The sequence below is a fragment of the Microtus pennsylvanicus genome, chromosome 11 (genome assembly GCF_037038515.1).
Source record: "Microtus pennsylvanicus isolate mMicPen1 chromosome 11, mMicPen1.hap1, whole genome shotgun sequence".
Lineage (NCBI taxonomy): Eukaryota > Metazoa > Chordata > Mammalia > Rodentia > Cricetidae > Microtus > Microtus pennsylvanicus.
Genome location: NC_134589.1, coordinates 20,430,867 through 20,451,604, shown reverse-complemented (window position 1 = coordinate 20,451,604; position 20,738 = coordinate 20,430,867). Strand labels below are relative to the sequence as shown.

Here is a 20,738-nt window from a genome sequence, read left to right as displayed (position 1 = left end):
TCAGCAGTTAAGAGCATTAGCTGCTCTTCCAGAGGACCTGGGTTCAATTCCCAGCACCCACATGGCAGCTCAGAGCTGTCTGTAACTACAGTTCCAGGGGACCTGGTACATTCACACCAATGCACATAAAATAAAGCTAAGAAAATTATTAAAAATAATAATGTAAGAAAGATAGAAATATCAGAACTTGCTAAGTTGTGGGGGCACACACCTTTAATCCCATCGCTCGGGAGGCAGAAGTAGGTGGATCTCTCTGAGTTTAAGGCCAGCCTGAGCGAGTCCTAGGACAGGCCCCAAAGCTATAGAGAAATCCTGTCTTGGAAAAAAAAAAGAGAGAGAGAGAAATGTTGGAATTTGTTTTTAAGTTTAAGTGCTTAAAAAGAAGTCAAGGAGGGCTGGAGAGATGGCTCAGAGGTTGAGAACACTGGCTATTTTTCCAAAGGTCTTGGGAGAGCTCAATTCCCAGCAATCACCTGGTGGCTCATAACCATCTGTAATGAGGTCTGGTGCCCTCTTCTGGCCTGCAGGCATATACACAGACAGAATATTGTATACATACTAAATTAAAAAATTAAAAAAAAGAAGTAGAGTCCAGGGTAAATCTCAACCTTTAACTTAGATACTCAGTAGTGGCATGCATTACAAGAAGGCCGATGAGATCACTGAGTCAAGGTACTTGCTACCAAGCCTTGAAAACTTGAGTTTCAACCCCTGGGACCTATATCATAGAAGGAGAGAATAACTCTAAGGAGTTGTCTTCTGATGTCCACACGAGCAGCACACAAACATAAAATAAAATGCATACTACGCACCCCCAGTGAAAAAGCTGTTAATTAGATAAATCTAGTCAGTTTTGCTTAGTGTTGAGTTTATAATTTATCCAGATTAAAAGTAAAGCCATCCATGTTGCAACTGAATGTGTAACTTTCCATCGCAGAGATTTGACCTGAGGCTGGTTTGACAGTCGTTTGCATGCAGGTTCTAGCAGGAGCTGTGTTTTTGGATGGGATTATCCAGGAAAAATGGAGAAGGCAGAAGCAGCCTTTAAGGATCAAGGCAACAGAACTCTACAAAAACAAAATTTAGAGGGAAACAGGGGCCGCTGCTGGGACTTGGGGAGCTCCATAAAGGGACAGTAGGCAGTGCCAAATGCTGCAGAGAGCTGTGACCCAGTGGTGAGGAATCTGACAGTTAAGTGCGCCTCACTTTCCAAAGCTAGCAACATGGAGGAAGGAAAGTAAACACTAGCCTGCATAAGGCAGAAGGAAGTGCTTAGAAGAGAGACTTGAGGTTGGCTAGCCTAGCTGAGTGATGTTGTCAATACAGATGAAGGGAAAATTTCTGAGTGGTAAAGGTAAAAAGAATTGTAAAGTATGAGTAGATTAAACCTTCAAGGTGATAGTTAGGTTAGACTGCTCTAAATAAGCAGAGGGGGACCAGGCAAAGCACTTGTCTGGCATGTCAGGCAGCATCTCTGAGTTCAAGGAGAGCCTAGTCTACATAGTTCCAAGATAACCCAGTCTCAAAATGGGGAGGGTGGGAATTTCCATAAATGGGTGTTAGCCTTATCTTAATGAGATCACGTCTATTCTGAGGGTAATAATTCCCAATTCTGTATCCATCTTGCTTGCATACCTGGTAAAGTTTCCTATCCCATGCCATCTTGAGTACATCTCTCTTGCTTGTATTTGCCCTAGCACCACAATTTTATGTTCACAAATCTTCAAGGCTTCTTTTCATCTTTCACTTCAATTTTTACTTGGTGGGGTGTGTGTGTGTTTGGGGTTTTAAAGATAAGGGCTCACTCTACAGAGCCCTAGCTAGCCTCAAACTTAGGATCTTTTCCCAAGCTGGAATCGCAGGTATGAGCCACCATGCCTAAGCATGCTGCTTTCATTAAGTCCTCGGAAGCTTCTCCTCCTCTGTCCCCCTCTCCTAGAGCGTATTCCTAGCCAGAGCGCTGCTGACCTGTCAGGGAGAGAGGAAGGCCTGTACCCTTGCTTCTTATCACCTAACATTGTAAATCAGGAAAGACTAGGAGGACCGTGTAATAAAGATTTACAAGATAAGCGATTAAATTATGCAGAAAATGTCTACTTCTTATTTTGCATAGCCCATCGTTTCTGAAGATCAGACAGCAGCCTTGATGGCCCATCTCTTTGAAATGGGATTCTGCGACAGGCAGCTGAACCTGAGGCTGCTGAAGAAATACAACTACAATATCCTGCAGGTTGTGACAGAGCTGCTTCACATCAACAACAACGACTGGTACAGCCACCGCTACTAAGGACTCACCTTGTATTAAATAACTGCCTGCCGCTCAGAGATGATCTTTTTTTCTGTCGTTGAGGTGTGGGTGGAAGCCCTTGCTTGTTTTTTAATCTGATGAATCTATATTGAGTGTCACTGAATTGTCAAAACAATGCCTGTTACAGTATTTTTTGAAGCAAATCAAAGACCAGAACTTAAATTTTCCTTTTAGAAATGGGATGAGTGGGAGGAGAGAGTTTTCAGCTGATGTGGACAGGACGCTCCACTGTCGTGTGTGGAAGTGTATTATTACTTGGACTTCCTGTAGACTGCTTTTCCTTTTGCTTGTACTGAAGCTGAGTATTTTCCTTTGTTCCATGTGGATGTTTTTAATGGGCTGTTAAATGTTAGTTTGGTTTTTATTTTTTAAAGATTAACATTGACCATTTTCAAGAATTAGTCTGATTTCTATAACCAACTCCAAGCTTCATAGCTACATGATCTTAAAGGACAGCAGATGAAGAAAGTCATTTCCCTGTGAGATTTAGTCAATAAGTAACTTGGCTTTCAGAAGAACTCCATGGTGCAGTTGAGTGTCCATCCGCCTGGCAGGAACCTCGGAGGACAGAAGGGTGTGCTAGTCCACCCACCAGCACCTACGAGCAGTGTTTGTTGGAGTAATTTTGCATAAAGTTTTATTTAAGGAAAAACCCTAGGTAGTGTGAAATATTTGGCTAATCCGTATAGAGAAGGGAAAAACCCACCTGTTAGGTAGATAAAGGGAAAGGTAAATTTAAGTCATCTTTTTTGTGACTGTCAACAGATCTTTAGAACAGACACGTGCAAACATTCATCTTGGTATGGTTCAGGTGTGGGTGAGGACACAAGGAAATGCTGGTGACTTCTGAATGTTTGTAATCCTTTTCTGAAGTATCCAGCCCTAGAGAGACAAGAAGTAGTGGATGGGGCTAACCCACCAAAAGCTTAGTTTAACTCTGAGATAAATGGGAAGAAGCTTGCTTGCAGAATTCTAGGTCTCATTTAGTTTATCAAAGAGAGCTTTGGGTACAGGTGGTGAAAGAGGTAACAAAACACTAAAGACTTTATTCGTGGTAAGAGTTTAAGAGACGGAATCTGGACTCCAGCTCAAAGTTATATAGTATTTAACTTAGTTGATATTTATAATAAATGGCGATCTTAATTACTCATAATCTGTATTATTTACAGTCTAACTCTTGAATGCTTCTAAATAAAGCACAATTCACACTGCAAGCCAACTAGGATGTTTATTATTTAAAACGTCTTCATGGGGTTTGGGGTAGACGCGAAGCCTCACGGTATGGGTAATGAGGTGGATCTGGAGTCGGACCTGTCTTGACCATCTGGGTCCAGTCGTTCGTTCCGTTGTACTTGTACATAGGCACTTAAAGAATTGTGAATAAAGGTTCTTTGAAACGCTTACCTGGACTAGTTGGTCCTTGTAGTATTTGTCTTCCCTTGAGAATCACGGAGCCGGAAGCGTCTTCCAGCGGCGGGCGCTTGGGGGAGAGGGCGGGGCCGGGGGCGGGGCCAATCTTGGCTTGGAGTCAGAGCTTGTGCTGAGAGCGCAGCTCCTGCAGTTTCGATTACACCGAGGGCGTTGTCTCCTTGGGGTAAGGCGCTCCCGGACCCCTACCCGCTCCTTTCCCTTTACTAAGTAAGAGGCCAAGGACGTTTTTGCGTTCTCAGCGCCCAACGCACAATGCCCAAATTCGACTAACGGCCAGTGTGGTGGGATTTAAAATCCTTCTCCAATAAGTCCTACCTTTTCCTTCCTTGCCCACATGATGATGGCCCTTGGCAGAGTCCCCTAGTAGAAAGGGAAGCTTGGCTTCTGGAAGCCATCATCCCTGCTCCCCACTTGCTGCTCATTCTCCCAGGTCTCCGGTGAAAGGAGCCGATCGCCCCCGCCTGGGGGGCCACTCCACCCTAGAAGCCCTTCTCCCCAAAGGAGCATTCCAGAAAACCCAATCTTGCAGCTGAGAAGAGCCTGAAATTTCAGACCTAAACCAGGTGAGTACGGTGTCTTCATTTTAGCCCAGGAAGATCTAAGGGTGTCCTAATGAGCCGCTTCATTCCAACCACTACTCAGGGCTTTGGGGGAAAGTACAGATTTAGCCTCGACCTTTCCTGATGAAGAACAGACTCAAATGTGACTGTGTTCCTCAGAAATCAGTAAAGAACAAATTTAGGCTCCCTCCCAGTCCTGTTCCAAACGGCTTCTTAGCCACAGGTCTGATCATTTATTTGAGAAGATTCCAGAATGAAAGCCTCTTTTCTGCACTCAAAAGCTGACTTCAGGCATTTCTGCCCCGAGCTCTTGGATTCCTGCAGAGTAATCACTGATTAGGAAGGACAGAGGGACCCTGTGACTGCTGTGCTCCCCTCTCCCAGCTACCCAGCTTCCCTTTGAAATAAATGATAGTTCAGTTCTTCCTGGAAAGATATTCTATGTTCACTCATGGAAGACCCTTAAAGTGAAATAACTTCTGCTTTTCTTTGGTTTTCTCTGATTTGAACTCTTAGTTTTTAAAAAAGCCCCAAGGCACCGCCCAAACCTCTCTTCCCTAAACTAAAGCTTGCTTAGATAATGGTAGGGCTTCTTGCCAATCTTGAAAAACATAAGCAGGCTAACAGCACTGTATCTTGTTTTATTTCTCATTAGTGAAAAACCCTACTGAGCTATGGGTAAGACATTCTCTCAGCTCACCTCTCAGCAGGATGAGGACAAGTCGATCCTATCTGATAACTCAGCCTTTGCCAGCAAGACTGCCAACTACTTCAGCACGGGTAGCAACAAACCACCTGGCTCCAGTGTGCTTTACGCCAGGGCTGCTGGTACCAGCTTTGTGACTTGTCCTACCTGCCAAGGCCATGGGGAGATCTCCCACGGTGAGTAGCCCAAGGCTCTGGAAGTAATACCCTAGAAACCAGGGGGAGATCCAGCCCTGCCCCTGTGGATTCTCCCGGAATCCAGCCCAGTTCATGCTCTCAAGTCTCAGACTGGCCGAGGAGAAATCTCCAGATCCTGCCACAGAGTTCAGTTCTCCAGACCCAGAGGAAAGTTACTTATCCCTCTGCTCCTGAAACAAGACTGTGTCTTAGGATTCGGGAAGTTAAAAAATGTCCTCTCCAAACGAGTAGGGCGCCTCTGGCTAGCTAATAACACTGTGTTTCTCCATACCTGGTCATGGAAATCACATTCCTTTTCTAGTTGAACGCTGAGCTGCCAACTTCGCCTGTGTTCCCAGTCCTGCCGTGGGATAGCAGCATGCTTCTACCCTGCTAGATGGAGTGGAGGAATGCCTGGGGGAGGCTAGCAGGAGAAATACTCGTCAGGGACACTTCTTGGCGTTCTCTCTCACCCTCTTTCCCTCTGCAGAACTAGAGAAGCAGCTGGTAGCCCTCATCCCTTACGGAGACCAAAGGCTGAAGCCCAGACACACGTGAGTATCCTACAGCCCTAGGGGCTGCCTCACCCAGCTCCCCGATTGGCTTTCATCCAGAAAGTCCCAAGTCTCACTGTGATTAAACTTATACTACCTTCAAGTTCCCCAGGATTGTCCTTGTTTATGAATGCTAGTGTCAGCAGCTGGGATTGTAACTCACTGATAGTGTGTTTGTTTAACTAGCATGCATGAGGCACTGGGTTTGAGCTCTAGCAAAAAAAAGATAGATGGGGAGAAGAAAAATGTCAGTTTTGCTAATTACCCTTGATTCACAATGTAGACAACATATATTGGCATATCATACCCCATAAATATGTATACTTATATGTCAGTCAAATATAACTTAACAACAAAAAAGACCACATAGATCACAGCAGATAGCAGCTGAGGCCAGCCATTTCATTCCTGTGTAAATCTTTCCAGGAGGGAACAAGTTGCCCTGGATGCAGCTACCTTTCCTATAGCAGTTTAGATCTTGTGTTCTTCCCAGCAGAGGTAGAAAACCAGCTGCTCAGATCTCATTCTGGGACAGTTCAGAACCTCAGAAGCAGCCCTGGGTTTCAATGCAGTGCCCCTGACCCTGTATGTGATCCGTGTTCATTTGACATGGGTTCCTGCAACCTGCTCCAAAGACCCTCAGCTTCTGCCTGCAAATTGTTGCCCAGCCTCCCCAGCCACTGTACTAAAAAAGCAGAAACCATTCCAGGAGATGGCTTAGCAGGTAGAGGTGCTTGCCGCCTAGCCTGACGACCTGAGTTCAAATTCCATGATCATATGGTAGGTGCAAGGTAACTCCCAAAGGCTGCCCTCTGGCCTCCACACACATACAAAATAAATAAATATGGGGCTGGAGAGATGACTCAGAGGTTAAGGTCACTGACTGCTCTTCCAGAGGTCCTGAGTTTAATCCCCAGCAACCACACAGTGGCTCACAACCATCTGTAATGAGATCTGGTGCCCTCTTCCGGCCTGGAGAGATACATGCAGACAAAACACTTTAAAAAAACAAAACAGAATGAATAAATGTAATAAAAGTAGAAACAAGCAGTGTCCCTCATAAAATACTAGGTTCTTTCCTTTTAATTCATATCTCAGATTGAATTGTATGGATAGATAGTATCCTGTTCTTAGTACTGAATTGAATTAAGTATTAAAATTCAGAGCTCTCAGAGTCACATAGACTGGTTTTTAGTGGTGATAGTAGCATTCATTGGGGTCTTGCTGTCTGCCAGGAACCGTGATTAGTTCTTTTCCTCCGCTGACTCACAGGAAATTCTACGAAACAGATCTAATTAGCTTCACTGTACAGACATACTGGCTTTTGAAAAGGTTAAGTAGTACCACTCAGCATTAGTGGGTCAATGAAGACAGAGATCTGGGAATGGAAGGAAGCCCTTTGACAGCCTTCCAATCCTGTGCTGAACCCTAGCTAGAGAGCTAAGTGTGCAGTTGCCAGACTGTGTGCAAGAAGAAGCCACCTGTCAGGAGAGAGGGGTCTAAATCCCCTCCTCAGATTTCCCTGGTGTTCTCAGACTTCTCCATCCCGAGGCCTGCTCTCACACAGGAAGCTCTCCGTGTTCCTGGCAGTGATCATCTGTCTGCTGACATTCTCCGTCACCATCTTTTTCCTGTATCCACGGCCCATTACCGTGTATCCTGTAGGCCTCAACTCCTCCATGGTGGCCTTTGATGACAGTCATATACAACTCAACATGACGGTAGGTGGTAGGCACTTTTGATTTCACCCCTAACATCTCCAAAACACTCCCATCTTCCTTGTAGCCTCAGGTGTAGGTACCAAAGATCTTGGGGTATGCAGAAGACTGCTGAGAGGCAACATGAATGCCATAGTAGATTGTATGGACTGGGACTCTGCATAGTGAAGGGTTAGAATCTGGACCAGATCAATCATTGGTTGGAACAGGGATGTCAGGACAGAAGGAAGAGAAACGGAGCAGGACAAAACTGGATCCTCAGCTAACAAACTTTGATTGATGGGGTTTTACTATGTTGCCCAAGTTGGTCTTGAATTCCTGGGCTCAAGTAATCCTCTGTGCCTCCCAGAGTAACTGGGCCCATGGGTTTGTGTTATGGAATATGGGTTTTAAGATGTATTCCATTTGTTTATGCTGTGGAACATTTGTTTTAATGATGCAAAGACGTGTTGCATTCTTATGTTGCATCTGTTTTAACTCTGTGAAGCTTTGCCTGTCTAAAACACTTGATTGGTCTAATAAAGAACTGACTGGCCAATAGCTAGGCAGGAGACGGGATAGGCAGGGCTGGCAGGCAGAGAGAATAAAAAAGGAGGAGAAATCTGGGAGCAAGGAAGAGGAAAAGGAGGAAGTCATTGGGGGGGCCAGTCAGCCAGCAACACAGCAAGCTATGGAGTAAGAAGTAAAGAAAAAAAGATACAAGCCCAGAGGCAAAAGATAGATAGGAAAATTTAAGTTAAGAAAGCTGGCTAGAAATAAACCAAGCTAAGTTTAGGCATTCCTAAGAAAGAATAAGACTCCATGTGATTTATTTGGGAGCTGGGTGGTTGGGCCCCCCAAAAGAGCCGAAGAGTAAAAACAACAGGGGTGCACCTCAGGACCCGGCTCAGTGTTCCTCCTTAAGGGTGACCTTTGCCATCAAGAGCCTTCTGAGTCACTCATACTAGTCCTTTGTGCCGAGGCCCACAAGGTAGGATGGGACTGAGGCCAAAGAGCCAGGCTTCTGCAGCTGCGCATGGTCTCCGGAAGGGGAGCCATGCTCACCATTCCTTTTCCCTGCCGTCCCCTCCAGAACATCCTGAACATCTCCAACAGCAACTTCTACCCCATCACTGTGTCGCAGCTGACAGCAGAGGTTCTCCACCAGACCTTTGTGGTGGGCCAGGTGACCAGCAGCCTCCACCTGCACATCAGTCCTTTGGCCACCGGACAGGTAAGGTCCTTCTTCCTGACCAGCGCTGCCCACGGTGTGGGTGTATGTGCTAGTGGAAAGGGGTCAGCCTGGGTGTGGCTAATCTCATGTCCCTTTGGTTGGCAGATGCATTACGAAGTTGCCAACAGGATTTCGGATGCAAACACGTAGTAAGTACTCTTCGCTCTCTTCTCTCCTACCCTCTTCCTTGGCTTACAATCCTGAGGGGCTGGTGAGGTAAAGACATTTGCCACCACGGCCTGAGTTTGATCTTCCTGTCTTACATGGTAGAAAGAGAGCCCACTCCCACAAATTGGACATCCGCACATATGCCACAAGTTGAGTATGTCTGAACACACACACAAATGCGCACACTAAATGTTTTTTTTATTATTTGTTTTTGTTTATCAAGACAGGGTTTCTCAGTGTAGCCCTGGCTTGTCCTGGTACTCACTCTGTAGACACAGGTTGGCCTCAAACTCAAGATTTGCCTGCCTCTGCCTCTTGAGTGCTGGGACTAAAGGCTTGTGCCAACCACACCCATATTTTAAAAATATCTACTTGTCAGGGGGCTGGAGAGATGGCTCAGCAGTTAAGAGCACTGGCTGCTCTTCCAGAGGACCTGTGTTCAATTCCCAGACCCACATGGCAGCTCAAAACTGTCTGTAATTCCAGTTTTAGGGGATCCAACACCTCACACAGACAATAGATAGGCAAAACACCAGTGTACATTAAATAAATAAATAATAAGTCATTTAAATATATATGGAACCATATGATTGTACCACACACCTTTAATGCCAGCACTCAGGAGACAGAGACAGGCGGATCTCTGAGTTCAAGGCCTGCCTGGTCCTCGGAGCGAGTTTCGGGTTGGCCAAGACTACACAGAGAAACCCTGTCTTGAAAAACAAACGAAACAAAAACAATAACAAATCCACTTGGTTTCCTAATTGCTTCAGACTCAGGAGCCTGCATTTGGCCTGCCCTCCTGTGGCTCGGACTGCAGTATGCCAGGGGAAAAGTCCAAAGCCTCTTCCTGTTGAACCTAGATTAGAGCATCAGGTAGAATTTTGTTAATCTTTATATGAGTTGGACTCCGTGAATCTCTGTGGAAGAACGGTATCTAGTTTTCTGCTGAGGGAGAGGCCAGCATGTGCCTGGACCAAGAACGTGGTTGGCCAGGTGGTCAGGCACATCTTACAGGATAAGGCATCTCGAGAGAGGCAGCTTGGAGGCCCCTGGTGGTAGGCAAGCCAACTGTATGCATTGTGACTTGTAAGCCTCTTCTTTGGGTTTCCTGACCATTTGTAAAACAAGGCTCATTGTTCTCTCTTTCTCTCAGCAAAATCTGTGCGCGGCTGAAAGTCAAAGTCCATCACATTCTTTTGCATATCCAGTAAGTATGGCACGAACCCCCGTGTCCCCATACCCCTTCAGTCACACCTGTTGAATTTTTTTCTTTTTTTTGGTTTTTCGAGACAGGGTTTCTCTGTAGCTTTGGTGCCTGTCCCGGAACTAGCTCTTGTAGACCAGGCTGGCCTCGAACTCCCAGAGATCCGCCTGCCTCTGCCTCCCGAGTGCTGGGATTAAAAGCGTGCGCCACCACCGCCCGGCTCTCAGTTGCATTTCATGAGGGAGAGAGAGTCACGGTAGCTCACACATCATTAGGCCCAGAGATTAGTAAGTCTAGGGCCTGTTGCACAGATGACCTTTCTTCTGAGAGCTGTCTGGAGCTTCCAGAACACAGGTGTGGCAGCTGTCCAGCGTCCTGGCAGAGCAGGGAGCAGAAGAAAGTGGGAGGGAGGACCTCGGGAGGCAGCCTCACACACACCACAGAGCCAGGCCAAAGCCGTCCCTTCCCTCCCAGACTTTGTGACAAGGCCTGCTTCCTCTCTAGGGGTACTCTGAGCTGCTCCTACCTGAGCCATCAGCAGCAGCTCCCCTTCCAGAGCTATGAATACGTGGACTGCCAGGAGAACACGTCAGTGCCCCTCATGGAGATCCCGTCAGTGCCCCTCCTGGAGATCCCACACCCAGCTTGACCTCTCCGCTGGCCCTGTAGCGTAGGCACCTGCGGCCTGGTCTGCACCTCAACTCCAGGGAGCTCATGGAAGGACGAGTGGCTTTGCTGAAGGAATGGAAATGTCCGGCTTTATTGTGCCTTCCCCCGACACCCTCAGCACAAGGAGCTCTTTATCAACGCCCTAGACGCTGGCTCCTCAGGGGTCCAGGAGTGACTTCTGATAGATCTTCCCCGGTCTGTGTTAAGAAAGATCTGACCTGGCATTGTCTTGCGGCTGAACATCTTGGTTGCCCAGCTCTACCAGGGTGGGTCTTCGGTTGGAACTGAGAAATCTGTAGTTTTATCTGGATTTTTATCAGCACGAATGGATCGTTTCATGTTCTCCTCCCAGTAACAAGTGGCTTTCAGGACATTCGGTGCTGTCCCCAAGGTCTTTACAGGTGACTATAAATGTTCTCTTGTGCTGTCTGCTTTGGTCGTGTGATAGTGATGCCTCTCTCAACCTGCAGACCACACCGTCTAAACGTCTTCTCTATAGAACAGCTCTAATGTTATCTTCACAGCAGAAGCTAAGTAGCTGAGGGGAAGCCATCTGGTCTACCCTAGACCAAAGGCAGAGTCACAGAAAGCCTGAAGGATATGAAGCTGTGGATGTCAGGGCAAAGCTGTGGGGCGCCCATGGGTGTCCCGTGGCCTCTCTGCTCTGCAGCAGGCCCACCCTCTGTTCCCAAGACCTCTGCTGTCCTCTGGGCCTTGACTGTGAAGAGTGACAGATTCACCAGATCTGAACTAGATCTTGCCTCGCCTGTCTCTGCACTAGAGCCAAGCCCCAGGTTTCCCACTGGACTCCAAGTAGAGGTGATGTCTGTATTGCAAGAGAGCGGAGATGTTTGTCTGCCAGAGCGAGCTAGCCTTTGCCCTTCAGACAGCTGGTGTGGTGGGAGATACACCTGAGATACTGTTAAAGGAACTATGTGACTAGCCTGGGCTACCACGAGGGAGAGGAAGTCTATCGTCACCAAGCCTTCCCTCCTGGGTAGTCAGGGTTAAGTTATACCAACAAAACGCAGAGACCCGGGGCGACCACCAAATGTAAAAGTCTCTCTCAATAAACTCTGTGTAGCAGTGTTGAGCTAGAACACCCCACATCTCACAGACCATTTGAGTGTACGCGCATGCATGTGGAGGTCAGAGCACAGCCTTGGGTGTCCTTCCTTAGATACTTTTTTCAATGTGTTTTATTTTGAGACAGAGTCCCACTGTGGAGCCCTGCAGGTCCTGGAACCCACTGTGTAGATAAGGATGGCCTCAAACTCAGAGATCTGCCTGCCTCTACCTCTCCAGGGCTGAAATTAAAGAATCAAAGGTGTGTGCCACTGTGCCAGGCATTTTGTTGTTTTGTTTCTCTGTGTAGCCCTGGCTGTCCTGGAACTGACTCCTTAGACCAGGCTGGCCTTGAACTCACAGAGATCCACCTGCCTCTGCCTCCCAAGTGCTGGGATTAAAGGTGTGCACCACCACCACCACCCAGCTGCCAATCACTGTCCTTTAAAAGGAAAAAAAAATTCCAGGGTTCTACCTGTCTCTGTCTCCTAGCGCTGGGATTACAAGCATATGCCAGCATGCCCAGCTTTTCTTCCATGGGTTCTGAGGATGAAACTTGGGCCTTTGTACTTGCGAGTTGAGAGAATTTTACCAACATCCTTCAAACTTTTGTGTTCTGATAGTCACGTAGGCTTCCAAGACCTTCTGAAACATGTTCTGCTCCTCTGGCTCCTTAGAGTCATCCCCAGAGGCTTGCTCTTTCCTTCCATATGTATTCCTAAACATTTGGACTTCAATGTTTCTGCTCAAAGCCAGTCCCCGTACTCGGGGATCATCTCTAGACTACAGTGTGTCAGGGCTCCTGACCCAAAGGTAATGATGCCCCATCGACTAATGTGAAATGACTAATTGGTCTCCAGTTGTGACTGAGGTGACTGAGGGAGGCTTTCTCAGAACTGGAGCAGAAAGGATTTCATGGGACTTGTGTGTCTTCCTGGAGACTGATATTAAGGGGCCCCAGCCCTGCCTCCTCTTCTGGCTTGAGCTAGTAAAGAAGAGAGACCTGGAACTGGCCCTCTACTAAGTGGAAAGTAGACATGACACTCAGGAAGATGGAGGCCGGAGGACTTTAGCAGTGCCTTGCCCCTTCCAAGGTCACGTGTCCTGAGCCCAGTGCTGCAGTGCCCTCGTCTTGTGAATTCTCCCAACCCCTCCGTATCAACCATCTAAAACTTGGTACCTAGGATGGCCCGGGAACTATAAACAGCCTGAGCATCCCTCTCTGCCCTCTCCACTGCTGCTCTAGTGCATCGTAGCCCCTCCCTTCTCGGGCCAGATCACAGTAAGCACGGGCTTGTGTTGGCGGAAGCTGCTTGTTGATTTCCCTGCCGCCCAGACCCCAAATAATCATACAGAAACTGTGTCATTACAACAGTTGCTTCTTACTGGCTAGCTCTTATACCTTAAATTTACCCATTTCTATTCATGTGTGTATCACCACGTGACTGTGGCCTACCGGTAAGGTTCTGTCTGGCATCTCTCTCCTGAGTGGCTACATGGCTTCTCACTGACTCCGCCTACTCTTTCGCTCTATCTCTTTCAGCCTGACTATGTTCTGCCCTGCTATAGGCCAAAGCAGCTTCTTTATTCATTAACCAATAAAAGCAACACATATACAGGACGACTTCCCACTCTGGGCTTGGTTCGAGAGAGGGGCATTAATAAGCTGAGACATCTGTCATCACTGGATAAGGAACCCGGGTAATAACCAGAGGGTACGGCTCAAGACCGTGTGTTCCCTTGACTTGGCCTCAGACAGCGTGGGCTCGCCTTCTACTTTCCTCTACCCCTAAGTACGGGTCCTCCTGCTCTCCTCCCTCCATCCCGTGCTCATTACGCCGACCAGCCTTGGTTCTTTCCAGGAATCACGTTTTAATCCCCAGCGAGCCTCCTCTCCAAGTGTGGCTGGCTTTTTGGAGTAGAAAGGTTGCAGGGTGGAAAGAAAGTGTGGTTGCTGTCTGGTTTTTGTTGTCGTTTGGGTTTTTGTTGTTGTTGTTTATTTTTTTCTGGATTGTTTTTTGGTTGCTTTTGTTTTTGCTCTGCGGTACCATCAGGTCCTGGAGTCCCTGGATCACCATTGCTGGATGTAATTAGTCGACTAAGAAAGAGGGGGAGACAGGAAGCAAAACAAGTTAAGTCCTTTCTGGGTGTGCTGCCTTCAGAAGATGACGTTAGGCCTCTGAGGCCGGAGGACGCAAAGTGCCTAAAGCTGCCGAGAACCTGCGCAGGCCTCACCCTCGGTGCCTGTATCCCACTCCCGCCATTTTACACTCTGCCTAGGAGTTACTAGTTGGCATTCTGGCCTGGTGGCTCGAGCCTGGAATCTTAGCTAGTTGGGAAGCTGAAGTGGGAAGATCACAAGTTCAAGGCTTGCCTAGGGTAGAGAGGGAGTTCAGGGTGAGCCTGGGAAACCTAACAAGATCCTGTCTCAAAAGTTGGAGGCTGGAGAGAGCTAGCAGTGAGAGTTCTGGCTGAGGCTGGGCGGGGTGGTGGTGGTGGCGGCAGAGGTGGTGGTGGTGGTGGCAGCGGTGGTGCGGGCCTTTAGCTCTCTGGAGGCAGAGGTGGGTGGATCTCCGAGTTCCAGAATGCCCTGCTCTGTAGAAGGTGTTCCAGGACCTTCTACACTTGTCTGTGTAAGCCTGGGAGGATTACACAGAGAAATCTTGTCTTGAAAAAAAGAGTCCTTTGCTGGTCTTGCAAAGGACTAAAGCTCCGTTCCCAGCAACCCCTGCCGCAGCTCACACCCACCTGTACCTCCGGCTCCAGGGCATCCGTTCCCTCTTCTGACCTCCTCAGACACGCACACATGTGTAATATACACAAGTACTCCTTGTTTCTGTTTTGTTTTGCTTTGTTCTTTTGAGACAGAGTTTCTCTGTAGCTTTGGAACCTGTCCTGGAACCCACACTGTAGACCAGGCTGGCCTCGAACTCACAGAGATCCACCTGCCTCTACCTCCCGAGTGAGGGGATTAAAGGCATATGCCACCACCGCCCAGCTAAGTAAAAAGATTTTTAAAGGAAGGTGGAGTAGAGTCAACCGGAGTAAGAACAGAAGGGGCAGAGACTAGCAAGCACAAGACCCCCCACGGGGCAGAGACTAGCAAACACAAGACCCCCCACGGGGCAGAGACTAGCACGCACAAGACCCTGGGGGTTCAATCCCCGGTACCACAAAAAGAATTTCAAAGCAAAACCCAGAAATAACTTTGAAATGATTCCAGTCCTCTCCCTGAACCCCTGCTAGGAAATTCTCCTTGGCCTCCACAGGCACACAAGGACGTGCCTGCAGTCACGCAGTCAGAGCCCCTTTGCCTCTCACCGTGAGTCGGGAATATTTAGGAGAGCTAGACAGGCATGCATTCGGGAGACCTGATAAGACAAAGCACAAGTCACTCACCTGGCAGTTGTGAAGGGGGCTGAGGGTGGGAGCAGGCTTTTCTTGGGGGCAAGGCACAGACTGAACCTACCGGGAAGAATCCCCTCATTCTGTGATCCCCTGTTCCACACTTTACAGAGCCCATTTTGCTCTACTGATAACCTACAATTCACACCCTACCCTTCAACCATGACTACCTTCTCTGTCACACCCTACAAAACAGACCAGTGCCTTCCCAGTCACTATCCAGAAGCCTCTTTGCTGCCCTGGCTTGGTTCAAACTATCCAGGAGGAGGAGGCCACTTGGGCTGTAAAAGGTTATGGGTGCCAGGAAGGGTCAGACAAGACAGGGGCCAATAGAACTTCGGAACTACCCGGGCGGGCGGGGGGGGGGGGTCTGGGATGGATGCAAAACGCTGGCTCTCCTCACCACCTCTCCTCCCGGGTAACACACTCACCACGACCTGGAAGGATTGGGGGTCCACGAGTTCTACAGACTTGCTGCCCATCTTGTTGGGCCCCCGCTGGTCCAGGCTGGGGGTCTTGCCTTTGGGTGTCCTTCTGGAGATTGTCCTTGCCAGTGCTCTGTGTGGGAGGGTCAGGCTCCTTTGGTGGCTTTGGTCCAGGTGGTGGCTGGGGGTGCACCTGCTCCTGTGGCTGTGCAGGCGGTGGCGGTGGCTGTGGCTTTGCTGGTGGCGGAAGAGGCCCTTTTGAATCCTGATGTGGCTGACATGTTTTCTCGGAATGCTGTTTCTTCTCTTCCTGTTTTTTTACTTCCTAGCAAGAAAGTCCCAGCAAATGACATCCTCTGTCCTCACCCAATCACTTATCTCACAATGGAGCATGCAAGACAAAGGGGAAATGCAGACTGACCAAAGTATCTCTAACCCCTGGAGTTAGAGGTTGAAGCTAGCCTAGGCTGTCTCGCTCAGGTCTCGGGTTCTGGAGTCACTGTGCTAATTCCCAGGGCTGGAGAGATGGCTCCATCCTTGAGAGTACATAGATTTCCCCTTCCAGAGTCCCCACCACGCACACCAGTAGTTCACAGCTGCCTGTAACTCCAGCACCAGGGTTTAGTAAATGTATCAAAACAGGTTTTCTGGATATGGTGGCACATGCTTATACTTCCAAAAATTGTCAGGTAGAGGCAGAAGGATTGCCACAAGTTGGAAGCCAGCCAGGGCTACATTCTGAGACTGTCTCAAAAAACAAGGCACTGGGTAATAATAGCTCCGTCGGTAAGGTGCTTGCCTTGCAGATGTGAGGACCTGAATTAGATTCCACAGAACTCACAATAAAAAACCGGGCAAGGGGGCTGGAGAGATGGCTCAGCGGTTAAGAGCACTGGCTGCTCTTCCAGAAGCCCTGAGTTCAATTCCCAGCACCCGCATGGTGGCTCACAACCATCTGTAATGAGATCTGGTGCCCTCTTCTGGCCTGCAGGCACACATGCAGGCAGAACATGGTATACATAATACACTTTAGTACTGGGATCCCAGAGGTAGGAGGTTCTCTGGACCTCAGTGGCCAACCAGCCTAGCTTAAGAGGCTTCAGGATCATGAGGATCCCTGTCTCAAAAGGCAGGATAGATGGCGATTGAGGAACAAAGCAAAGGCTGTCCTCAGCCTCCACCTATGTATTCACGTATGTGCGTGCCCAAGTATGTCTATGCACACAGAAGAAATGGGAAAAAAAATTAATGGTTTCACCTGTGTTCTCTGATTTCGTGTGTGGTTACCAGAAAATAGAAAGTCAGGCCTGGAGTTGCAGCTCAGTAGTGCAGCAAACTTCCCCAGCGTGTGTAAAACCCTGGGTTCTGCCCCAGCACCTTTCCCCACCAGACAAACCTTACTCACGTGGCACACAAAGTTTTTAATGGACCGTACAGTTTCAAAGCATTTGCAAGGAAGTATTCTTGTACTTGCATGTATGCACGTGAGCCCAGGAGAGGAAATCTAATCTCCTGGAACTGGGGTTTCTTGTGGTTTTGAGCCACCCTGTGGTTGCTGAGAACCAAAACTGGGTCCTCTGAAAGAGCAGCCAGTGTTCTTATCCCCTGCGCCGTCTCTCCAGCCCTGACTTTATTGCTTTCAACTGTGAGGGGAGTATATGTGTGAGTGCCGCTGCCCGTGGAGCTGGATGTGCAGGCAGCCGTGAGCTGCCCCTACAAGGATGCTGCAGGAAAAGGAACTCGGATCTTCTGGAAGAGCGCTCTTGGCACTCCTAACCACAGAGTTGTCTCTCCAGCCACATGGACACTAGATTTTTATTAAAAGCATTTGAGCATCGGACAGTGGTGGCGCACGCCTCTAATCCCAGCAGTCAGGAAGCAGAGGCAGATGACTCTCTGAGTTTGAGGGCAGCCTGGTCTACAGGTCAAGTTGCCAGAGAAAAACCCTGTCTCGAAAAATGAAAACAGGAGCTGGAGAGATGGCTCAGCGGTTAAGAGCATTGCCTGCTCTTCCAAAGGTCCTGAGTTCAATTCCCAGCAACCACATGGTGGCTCACAACCATCTGTAATGAGGTCTGGTGCCCTCTCCTGGCCTGCAGGGATACACACAGAACATTGTATACATAATAAATAAATAAATATTTTTTAAAAAAAAGAAAAATGAAAACAAAAGCACTTGCACTCAGGGCTTAGAGCTGGCTCAGCCCTGAAGAGTATTCGCAGTCCTCCCAAAGCACCCGCATTAAGTTTCCAGCCCTCACATCGGGCCGTTCAAAACCACCTATAACTAATTCAAGGGATTTGACTCCTTTTGGACTCTAAGAGCACCGATACACAACATGAAGATACACACACACACACACACACACACACGTAAATAAAGTAAATCTGAGAGAATCAAGAGATGGCTCAGTAGTTGAGAGCACTGGCTGCCCTTCCATAGGACCCAGGTTCAATTCCCAGCAATCACATAGCAGCTCACAACCATCTGTAACTCCAGTTTTGGGATCCAACACCCTTTTCTGGCCTCCAGTGGTACCAGCTACACAGACATACATGACATACATGCAAGCAAAAAGTGCACATATGTGTGTGTATGTATGTGTGTATAGTGTATATATAGCCAGGTGTGGTGGGATACATCTTTAATCCCTGCACTCAAGCAGAGGCATATGGACCTCAATAAGTTCAAGCCCAGTCTGGTCTACATAGTTCACTCCAGACCAACTAGGGCTACATAGTGAAACTCAAAAAAAAAAAAATCCATATAAGAAAGTCAAGTATTTGGTCTGCCGGACATACAGTCACATGCCTGTAATACATGTAATACTTGGGAGATGGCGGCAGGAAGGTTGTAATGATCAGCTTAGGTCTGGTCTATACAGGGCTACATAGTGAGACTCTGCCCCCCCACACACACCAAAAAATAAATAAAACAAAAAAAAATGTGCAGTGGAAAAAGATTCAGGCAAGTTCTGCCAAAGATGCTTAGAAAAGTTTCCTGACGTGTAAATTGGATTTTTTATTCACAAATTAAACTCATATAAACCGCAGCTCATTCTCACTAACCACATTGCAAGGATTCAGTATCACAGCCTTTCAGGCCATGGACCCCCACTACTCTCAACCAGCCACTAGGAGGCTGCGGTGGATGGACCTTTTGAGCCCGGAAGTTCATGGTCAATCCGGGCAAGAGAATGAGTCCTCATCTCTTTAATAACCTTTTGGGCTTCATCCCCACCTCCACCAGCCTACAACAGGAAAATGAGCTAGCTTGCCTCCTACCCCAGCAAACAGCTTCCCTAAGCTCGCAGTCCGCTTCCTAGGGAGTCTGTCATCCTTCCCCATTCACTGGTGCCCCGTAGAGGACCCTGGTGGACCGCGCCCCTCTCGTGCACCTGCTCTTGCTGCTGTTGCGCCATCAGCGCCTTCCTCCGTTCCAAAGCCATCTGCCGACGCCGAGCCTCCCAGTGGTAGGCACTACCCATGATGCTGTGATGATGGAAAAAGCTTGGCAGGAAGAGCCGCCCAAGAGGATGCCACTGCTCTCAGACTCCTCTGTTGCCCCCCACCCCTGCCACACTGCCTGTTAGCCGGACCACCTCACAATGTGGTCACTGCCAGGGCAACTGGGCAGCCCCCCTGAAGTGTTGGAGGTTGAGGTAAAAGGCTCATGGGGAGCACCTGTCAGACCTCCAGAGTCCTGAGGAGGAAAAAGATGCAGCCCCGCAGTCCGGGCTTTCAGTGGATCCTGGAGACAATCTGGCAATGCAACTTGCTCTTTTTTCTCTTCCAGTGTCTCCCTCCAACCCTTGCCAAGAGGTTTCCTGACCCTCCGCTGGCCCCTCCCTCCTCACAAGCTGTTTGGAATTACCTTTCTAGAACTCTTCCACCTCCCGTCTCTCACTGTTCTTCCAGGAATCGTTTGCATTGAGTCAAACATCAAACACAAAACCCAGCTGAGCCACACTGTGGAGGGCTGGGGGTGGGAAGCAGCCCCTGGATCTGGGATAGCCTGTCGATTCTAAGTTGTGAGATCAGCTTGAGTTTTAGTGGGAGATGCAAGCTTTACCCTGGCTGTGTCACTCGGTGTCTCGGAGCCCAGCCCTGTAAAGGATGCTGCTACGCTTAAGCGCCTGCCTTCAAAGTGGGCTCTCAGCCGTGAAAAGCTGGAAGAACTGTCCCAACTCTGACGTGGGACAGGAGGGTCGCTTTGTCTGGCTGGATCTTTCTCCTTTTCTCAGCACCCTGGGGAGCCATCTACCTCTCTGGCTACTTCAAAACAGTAGGATAGAATAGACAAAAACGAGAGGCGTCACTGACTTCTAAAAACCATGGTGCTGGTGCTGCTCAAGCTACCACTTATCTATTTCCCTAGTCCTCTTCTTACCATTTGAAAAGTTTTCCTTATTATTTATTTCGGTGTGTTTGATACCGGGTTTCTCTGTGTAGCCTTGGCTGTCCTGGAACTTGTTCTATCGACCAGGCTGGCCTCCTGCTAGATCTGCCTGTCTTTGTTCTGCGGTACCACGCTGCCTGGCTTTTTTTTTTAATATTTATTTATTTATGGGGCTGGAGAGATGACCCAGCGGTTGAGAGCACTGGATGCTCTTCCAGAGGACCCGGGTTCAATTCCCAGCACCCATATGGCAGCTCACACCTGTCTGTAACTTCAGTTCCAGGAGATCTGATGCCAGTGCACATAAAATAAAGTGAAATAAATGTTTAAAAAATAAAAAAAAGAGGGGGGGGGCTGGAGAGATGGCTCAGAGGTTAAGAGCATTGCCTGCTCTTCCAAAGGTCCTGAGTTCAATTCCCAGCAACCACATGGTGGCTCACAACCATCTGTAAAGAGGTCTGGCGCCCTCTTCTGGCCTTCAGACATACAGACAGAATATTGTATACATAATAAATAAATATATATAAAAAAAAAAGAGGGGGCTGGGGAAATGGCTCAGAGGTTAAGAGCATTGTCTGCTCTTCCAAAGGTCCTGAGTTCAATTCCCAGCAACCACATGGTAGCTCACAACCATCTGTAATGGGGTCTGGTGCCCTCTTCTGGCCTGCAGACATACACACAGACAGAATATTGTATACATAATAAATAAATACATATTTTTAAAAAATTAAAAA

The 20,738-nt window shown here is 48.2% G+C and overlaps 3 protein-coding genes across 8 annotated transcripts in view; 2 read left to right on the top strand and 1 right to left on the bottom strand.

Moving 5' to 3' along the window:
• The window catches only part of Nbr1 (NBR1 autophagy cargo receptor), a 30,018-nt gene extending 26,307 nt beyond the window's left edge, over nucleotides 1-3,711 (top strand). For all 5 annotated transcript variants that reach the window (XM_075990632.1, XM_075990630.1, XM_075990629.1 and 2 more), the window contains one exon: nucleotides 2,114-3,711. In XM_075990632.1, coding sequence (XP_075846747.1) covers nucleotides 2,114-2,147 — 34 coding nt within the window. In that variant the 3' untranslated portion in view covers nucleotides 2,148-3,711. The remainder of the gene's footprint in view (nucleotides 1-2,113) is intronic.
• Nucleotides 3,712-3,848: 137 nt separating this feature from the next.
• On the top strand, nucleotides 3,849-11,805 carry Tmem106a (transmembrane protein 106A). Of its 2 annotated transcripts, XM_075990625.1 has the most exons (9): nucleotides 3,849-3,902; nucleotides 4,170-4,302; nucleotides 4,955-5,181; nucleotides 5,672-5,735; nucleotides 7,303-7,456; nucleotides 8,526-8,666; nucleotides 8,772-8,815; nucleotides 9,991-10,044; nucleotides 10,546-11,805. In XM_075990625.1, exons 3-9 carry the CDS (start codon nucleotides 4,974-4,976, stop codon nucleotides 10,688-10,690), a joined length of 810 nt encoding a protein of 269 aa, XP_075846740.1. In that variant the 5' UTR covers nucleotides 3,849-3,902; nucleotides 4,170-4,302; nucleotides 4,955-4,973; the 3' UTR covers nucleotides 10,691-11,805. The 2 variants fall into 2 exon arrangements, with proteins under 2 accessions (XP_075846740.1, XP_075846741.1); XM_075990626.1 differs by lacking the exon at nucleotides 3,849-3,902 and having other exon boundaries at nucleotides 3,912-4,302; nucleotides 10,546-11,784.
• A 231-nt stretch (nucleotides 11,806-12,036) lies between these two features.
• Ccdc200 (coiled-coil domain containing 200) lies at nucleotides 12,037-19,093 on the bottom strand. The gene is made up of 4 exons (XM_075990627.1): nucleotides 19,004-19,093; nucleotides 15,612-15,930; nucleotides 15,097-15,146; nucleotides 12,037-13,873 (listed from the first exon to the last, which is right to left on the bottom strand). Exons 1-4 carry the CDS (start codon nucleotides 19,091-19,093, stop codon nucleotides 13,847-13,849), a joined length of 486 nt encoding a protein of 161 aa, XP_075846742.1. The 3' UTR covers nucleotides 12,037-13,846.
• Nucleotides 19,094-20,738: the final 1,645 nt, after the last annotated feature.